At 29.9% G+C, this 8,552-nt stretch overlaps 1 protein-coding gene across 1 annotated transcript; it reads left to right on the top strand.

Moving 5' to 3' along the window:
- The first annotated feature begins 1,120 nt into the window (after positions 1 to 1,120).
- LOC119603153 (short-chain dehydrogenase/reductase family 16C member 6) lies at positions 1,121 to 8,131 on the top strand. The gene is made up of 4 exons (XM_037955096.1): positions 1,121 to 1,641; positions 5,471 to 5,588; positions 7,237 to 7,837; positions 7,908 to 8,131. Exons 1-4 carry the CDS (start codon positions 1,480 to 1,482, stop codon positions 8,008 to 8,010), a joined length of 984 nt encoding a protein of 327 aa, XP_037811024.1. The 5' UTR covers positions 1,121 to 1,479; the 3' UTR covers positions 8,011 to 8,131.
- Positions 8,132 to 8,552: the final 421 nt, after the last annotated feature.

The raw sequence follows: 8,552 nt of genomic DNA, 5'->3' as shown, positions 1-8,552 counted from the left end.
ACTAGACTATAGACTAGACTATAGACTAGACTATAGACTAGACTATAGACTAAACTATAGAATAGACTATAGACTATACTGTTGACTGAACTATATTATATTCTAGACTATACTATAGACTGGTCTATTGATTAGTATGTGGACTATTTATCAAAAGTTTATAAGTTAGAAAAAGTACAGAAAATGTCATGGGGGTACAGCGGTATTTTTCGATATCAAAAAGTACTAGAAAAATACTAAAGTACTGAATTTTCCTTGCCTGGTTTCAATAATTTGTTTTAATTTGATAAACAATGTACGTATATGTTTATACATACATATATACATGCTTATATATATAGTTTTGGAATCGGTATACCGATATAAATCAAATAGTTTTACAATAACCGATACCGAAATTTATATAAATAGCTGTTATTCATTTTGGTTGACATTTCTGATTTTTGACATATTTCTACTGGTTAAATGTTAAACACATACCTACCTTTTTACAAGTCAAAAGTTTGCCACAGGGTAAGTATAAGATCAATAAATAATATCAACATCAACACAATCAAAATATAACTAATATAGCCTATGAATAAAGGCATAATTGTATTCATCAAAACACGTGTGTTCCTAATTAAGGTAAATTTTTCAAAGAGATTAAGAGAGAAAGAGAGAGTGCTTTTATTTCAAAACTGTTGCAATATTACAACAGTAATTATTAAGCCTACTTTGTAAAATGAATATGGTTATGAGCGACTTACACATTCAATACGTAACAAATGTGGAAATGGTACAACCACCTACAATAATTGCAGGGTAAAAATAGTTTTATTTTACATTTTCTTAATGACAATACAAAACTTTTCATGCTCGTACTTACAAACTGTTTCTGCAAATAAAAAACATAAATACCGACAGACGGACGGACAGACTAACATGGATGAGCAAATGTTTTAAATGCCTTTGCAATAGACCAACAAGCAGTAAGTAGTTTTGCTATTGCTACCTAGTAATGTTGTTGCAATTTTATAGCCACATTTTTTTCTTTTTTACTCTATTGACTAAAATCTATCAGTTAATTTTCTTCTTTATTTCGTTCAGTCAACAAATTTGCTTTGAAACAACCAACGTTAGTCTGTAAACACGACTCAGTGCTCAAAGACGTGATCGCGAAGAAAAACGAAAAATAGTTAAAACATGTTGTTGTTGGCGTATTTAAATTAAAAAAAATAAAAACAACAAAAAAAGTCCACTAATGTTAAGTAAAAGTTTATAACGAAAAAGTGTCTATTGAAAATTATACAAAAATAAAAAATAATCATAAAATTTTTTTACGAAAATAATAAAAAACAAACCTATTTTAACAAGTAACCAGCGAATTATTTAATCGTAATTGAAATACGCGATTTTTGATTACTGTGATTTCTCTTTTGACGCCGGTCATAAAACAAAAGTTTAATTGAAATATAAATTATTTAAAACAATCACATCATGGCCACCAATATGAAATCTCAACTATTGCATATGGAAAATCCGGCGAGAGCTATTTTACAGTTTCTTTTGGATTTGATAATATTTTCATTGAAATCAATATTTTATATATTGGAATCTTTATATTATACAGTACTACCAGACCGTTTTCGTAAACTAAAGGTAATTAAGAAAAATACATGAAAAATAAACTAAATTTTATCAAATTTCTAAAATGAATTTAAAGCTTTAGAGACACTTAAAAATTATTATTTAATGTTTCGACTTATTTAAGGTCAAAGGTCACAAGTAAATATAAATAGTTAAGTGAGATATGTAATTAAAATCGGAGATTATTAGAAACTAATTTTTGTCAATTCTCCGAACAGTGATTTTAATTTTGTCGAGTTTTAAAATGTTATAACCAGGGAAACCAAAAATATACTCTGAAAAAGTGTTTTACATATTATGTGCAGAGCGCCAATAATTACCCAGCAAAAAAAGTGTGGAAAAAGATGTAGAATTTTCATCACAACTAGTAACCCGAAGTGCTTCAAATTCAGGTGAAAAACCTATGAATTATATATACATTAGCGTGTCATTGGAGGGATGTTGTTCATTTTTGACAACTTTGAACTACATCCAATCTTATCTCTAGAAGCTGTAAAAATCCGATATTTGTATGTGAAAAATAAACCACATTCTTTCAATGAAACGCTTATGTAAATTTCATTGGTTTTTCATCAAAATTTGAAGTACTTCGAATATGTTGTTTGTAGTGACTTTTCTACATCTCTTTTCTCATTTTTAACTGTGTTTTAATTTGTAAGGATATGTTTGGTTTATAAAAGCGAAAAGTATGCAATCGCATTTTTAGATGTGATTAAGATGTCGTTTGTAAAGTATGACATCAATTATTTTTTGCTGGGTAACATGATTAATTACCACATTCCAAACGATAAATTGTTTCACAGTAAAATTATAAAAATTAAAATTAGTAAAAATTCAAAAAAAAATTCAAAAAAATATTTTTGAAAAAAGAGTAAAAATTTTAAAAATATACAAAAATAATGAAAAAATATAAAAAATTTGATTAAACTATCAAAATATGCGCTAAAAAGTTAAATGTGCTCTAAAAACGAAATATGCTATTAAAATCATCGAATCATGCAATATTATGCTATTATGGGTAAAATATGTCAAAATATGCGCTAACAAATCGATGCCAAAATTGTTCAGAAATGTCCAAATATCTTGCCCATGATTCTATACGACGCACCATGAAAACATGCATTTCCATATTTTAGTTTCCCTGGTTATAACGTTTAAAAGTAAAACTTTATAAACAAAATAACAATTATTAGATAATTTCATTGGATTTGCAATATTTTTGTGGCGGCCTTCTACAAAAGACTTACAAATCCAACGTCATTTATTTGCATTCTACAGTTAAATACATTTCCGCTGCAAAGAAACAAACTTTTCATTTTCGCATTTGTTAACTTTTGCACTGCAACAACAAGTTTTATACAAAAACACATAATGCAACATATATATGTACATATGTATGTACGTTTACATAATGTTGTTGCAAATATCCATTTATACAGAAATACATATATATTCAAATGCATTTGTAAAAATCAAGAAAGACCTGTTATTGAATATAATTCCTAATAGTGAATGACTGCTTAGGTCCAGTTTCATACAGATCTCTAAGTACGCCAAAATTTCATTTGGAATTGTTAGGTAAATGTATTTACAGCATTTTTTAATTTCAGTTTTTGGTAATTTTATAAATAAAACCTTACAAAACTACTACAAAGAAACAAAACCACAAATTATGGGGACTTTTTTTGAATATTGGAAGTAGTAATAAAGTGGTTCTAAAGGACCCAATTGGGTCCAAAAGTACTAGTATAAATTTAGAATTAATGGTACTAGTAATTTTTCAAACACACTCAATGTTAATTTGAGCATTAAGATGGTATTGGAAAGTTTACAGTTGGGAACTAGTACTGCTTAGTGATTTTAGCACTAGTAAAATACTAAACTTTTGTGGTCCAACTTTTTGCAAACTTTATATGACTTTTTTGTACCCCATTCCGGTAAATGATTTATTTAGTCAAATCTCCAATCAACAAATAGATATACTGCTGATTTTCTAGACTACTAGATTTAAACAGAATTGCAGAGTTCTTCGCGTTAATTTCGTTTAAACTGGAACTAAGGCAATGATATCATTGTATTATCTACTGGGCTAATTTCATAAAAATTATAACTGTATTTGCGATATAGTTGTCAGCACCTTCTTCAGTATCTTCATTCAATTGAGTCCATCAAATCGTTTATTTCTTTGTCATTAAGTGAAGAAGGCTTAATTAATGTTTACTTTTCTCATGCACAAAATGATTAAAAATATTATTTTTTGTGAATTTTAAATTAACATTTGCATATTTTTTATACCCTTCACATTCGTGAGAAGTGTATATACTTATGTAAATATGTATATGTAAGTTTGTCATTCCGTTTGTAATTTCTATAATATATTTATGTAATAGTATGTATGTATATATGTACATATATTCTGGACCCTTATAGATAGCTGAGTCGATTTAGCCATATCCGTCTGTGTGTATGTTGAAATCAGTTTTTAGAAGACCACAGATATCTGAGAGATCGGAATTTTCAATAATTCTATTAGACATGCATTCGGGAAGAACGTAAAATTAACAAAATATTTTTTTTTTTCATTGTTGGTGAAATTTATTTCATTTTAGTTTATTCTTATTCTACACAAAACAAAATACAACCCTGATCAGCTGCCGACACGTCAAAAGTTGAAAGTTGCTAAACTTTTCGCGGCAGACGCTTTACAAACTAGGTAGGTAGGTAGGTTGATATGAGGATGTATACTACATCAAATCAAACTACAGTATGTAATTTGTTAAATGAAAATCCACTATTTCAACTTTTTTGACAGAAGCCTATAACGCGTTGCCGCGTACAACGCGTGTTGTGTACTTCCACCTTTAGTTTTAGACACCCAGCAAAAATAAAACGAAGTACCTACTTCCGAAAGCATAACATTTATCAGCACTTCAAAAGTAGCACTAAGTGAAGTTTTTACCTTCTGTGGAACTGATGTTTAATGACTTCCGAAGAAGCAAAAATAATTCTATTTTTTAATGCTGAAGACATATGTATTTTCTTCGTTCTTACATTTTTATGAGTAAAAAAAATATTTTTGGGCTTATTTAAGTCAATTTAGTTGTATTCTGTAATACTACCCTACAGTACGAAAAGTGCCAATTAGCACCATTCACTATTACCGCATTTCCAACTAACTAGTTACCTTGGTAAATAAATGGGTCGATATTTTGTCGAAACGTTCACTAAATTTCCCCATAGTAATCAATAGTTTACAACTCATAAATTTTCCCATGAAGTTAATGAAAATAAATTCCAGAAAAATTAAATGTCACTTTTATATCAACAATGTCACTTTTATGTCAACCTGTAGTGCTTAAAGTAACCGCATGGCACCTTTCTGATAAAATGAAAGTATCGGTTTTCATTTAATGAATTTATTTTTTCTTTTTTTGTTTGAGTATTTGAACTAGTGAAATTAATAGAAACATGTAATGCATAAGGTGCCAATCGGCTACTTGCAATGACATCCCCAAGTTAAATTCACCAGTAAATAACATTGCTAGTGGGTTGAAAATTCACTAGTGGTTGTTCTTAGTGGCTATTGATATCACCGTTGTCGAACTAGTTCGTCGTACTGCAGGGTACTGACTACAAATATGTATGTATTTGCATGGAAATCCTATGCTATGTTTATTAGACTAGAATATTGAATATTGATTACGTTATTACGTTACGGTTCGAAACCTCTAATTTTATATAAAATTTTTACTCAAATCAGAAATACACGTATCTTTGGATAAGTTTTCGAGTTGTCTTTATAGATATTTATATCTTATACATTTTATTTTTTGCTTTGCAGGATGTTTCTGGCCAAGTCGTCTTAATTACTGGAGGGGGCGGAGGGGTAGGACGCCTAATAGCCTTAAATTTTGCCAAATTAAATGCTCGCATTGTGATATGGGATATAAATCAAGAAGGTAAACAAACAATATGTATAATTAAATGAATCATTTATTGTACCTGTAAATATTTGATCTATGAACAAACTCAAATAAATTTTAATTATGTAAATATTTTAGTTTTGTACAAAAATATGTATTTGCATATTTTTGTGCAAAGCGATACAACGAAAATATTTGACATACAACATACATACATACATATGTATATAATTATATGTATGTATTATGAGTCAAATTGAAAAAGAAATCGCACAATATGTAAAGATCAAGTTAATCAACGTGATTAGCCAAAATTCAATCAACAAACTGAATTGTTTATCCTCTCAAAACTTACATCGATTTGTTTATAATGATTCCCAAAATATAAAAAGTAGGCCGATCCATCGCGATGGCTGAACTAAAAAAAGTATTTTTTAAATTTTTGTATTATGTACTTTGTATATGTATGTATGTGTGTACATATGATACATATGTACATACATACATACATATCGTTTTCTTAATATTGTCATATTCCATAAATCCTTAATTTCTAAAGTAATTTGTTAAAATAAAGGTGCATACCTAGAGCCCAATTTTATAAGTTTTGTACACGATTTCAAAAAAATAAAATACTAAAATTTTTAAAAAGTACCATTTTTGTAATCGGTTTAGCTCACGAACGGATATCGATAGACTCAAAGTCTATCGATATCCATAAAACATAACTTGGAATTAAACATCTAATATCGTACTCCCTTAGGTAATTATATGTTCAGATATGCCACCGAAAACCGTGGGGGGTCAAAGACTACTTTGACCCCGAACTAAAGTTTCGGCACATACCCGCCAAAAGACTTGATTTAAATAGCATCGACAGTTGAGATACTCTGTCTAATAGAAGTTTACAAGTTTCTTCAGGCGACACAGTATACATATGTACGTTCCATATGGACGTTTTAATATGCCTAGACCGTTAGTGTGGTGCTGTGGCTTTTTGTACTCTTATCGGGGTTGGAAGATGGTAAATTTTTTCACAGTATTTGAGTTATGTTATGTTCAGTGGGCGCTTTCTTGTATGTGGCCTAATCACCACTGCACTTAGCTCTATTAGTAGTATTTGCTTCAAATATTGTGGGTAGAAGTATGTTAAATTTAAAACAACTATTATTCAGGAGTTTAACATATCATAAAATTCATTATTTTTATTTGTAAAATCTCTCAGATTTCACTTAAAATCAACGTCAAACTTTATTAATATTGGTCGATTAAAATCGATGAAATGTTTAGTCAGGCGTACTAAACCATGAACAATTTTAAAACATAATTTCAATTGTTAATTGATTTTATGAACAGACAGCACACACATATACATATGTATATACATACATTAGGGTCGCCGCATTTGTATGGGGAACAAAATGTCTGTACTGGGTTCAATAATGAAAAATGCACGTTCATATCTTAATATGTATAGTAAATTTGAATTTATTTCATGTAGATATAAAAACTAAGCTTGTTTGAGCCTTCCTAATGTACATACACAAATTAACACAAAACGGTACATATAATTATCACTTAATTTTTAGTTTATTTATTTTTTAATTTTACACTAAATTTACAGTTATTGCTTAACACATTCGTAAACAGATTTAAATTGATTGTCAATTTATGTATTTATTAGCGTTAAAAACAACCATCAATCTGTTGGCCCAGAATGGTCATCATAACTGCAAGGGATATGTTGTTGACATTTCAAATCGGGACGAAGTATATGAGAGGGCAGCGCAGACAGTCAACGAAGTAGGTCATGTCGACATTCTAGTCAATAATGCTGGTATTGTGTGTTGTAAACCATTTTGGGATCTTCCCGATCGCGTCATTCAAAGTACATATAACATAAATATTATATCACACTATTGGACTGTTAAAGCGTTCCTGCCACACATGATGCAGCACAATAGTGGTCATATTGTTACCGTTGGCTCTGTGACTGGAATGTTAGGAACATATGGTTGCTCAGATTATAGTGCTACAAAATATGCCTGCATTGGTTTTCACGAAAGTCTCTTGACCGATCTCAAGACTCACGGTTACGATAATATCCATATGACATTGATATGTCCATATTACATAAATACAGGAATGTTTTCGGGTGTGCAACCTCGCATGTTTCCCATGTTGGAACCTCAATATGTGGCTGATCAAATAACATTAGCTGTCCGTAAGAACGAAACATGGTGTGTATTGCCAAATTCAATACGCACATTTACGCCTCTAAAATGGTAATTATTATTACGAAAACATTTTTAGAAATTTAAAAAATATAAAAAATTCTTGAAATTCTCATTTTAGTTTATTGCCAGCAAAAATGTGTTGGGAACTGATGTCTCGAGTTATTCGTGGACCCGAATCAATGATGATGTTTCAAGGACGTGGTCGTGTAGCTGCTGGCTAAATGAAAATGAATTAAACTTATTTATAGTTTTTCAATTTACAATTGCATATTATACACATAGTTTTAATTTTTATGATTATTTAATAAATTATTTAGATTCCAAATTTGAATCGGTAAAAAATCACCTTTTGGATTCCCAACAGTTCAGCAGGACAGTTCGAAAATAACTATTTAACTTACCACTTAGTGTTACCCCTAGCCACCGACTGCCCACATGTCTAGCTACATATTTTAACATGTGCTTGTCGTGGTAGGAAGTCAATCCATAGATTAGTAAGAAGAGGCAGTTCGAAAGCTAGTTCAAAAGAATCAATACATGGTAATGAACATTTTCAATGAAGTAAGTTTTTAAAGTCTCTTCTCTCTAGGTTACGTGAGAAAAGAAGGATTAAAACCAACCAGGTATACTATAGTTAGAAGTTAATGAAAATTACTATCTCTTTCGGATGCTTTGACTTTTTGTACGAGGATTTAAAAAAAAAAACAAATATTAAAGTATAGTCGGGTATGATACCCTGCACCAACATGTGTATATTTACGCT

Source organism: Lucilia sericata, unplaced genomic scaffold, assembly GCF_015586225.1.
Source record: "Lucilia sericata isolate MDLA Ls3-8-SP2 unplaced genomic scaffold, ASM1558622v1 Contig000009F_arrow, whole genome shotgun sequence".
Classification (NCBI taxonomy): Eukaryota; Metazoa; Arthropoda; class Insecta; order Diptera; family Calliphoridae; genus Lucilia; species Lucilia sericata.
This window is presented reverse-complemented; position numbering and strand designations above follow the sequence as displayed.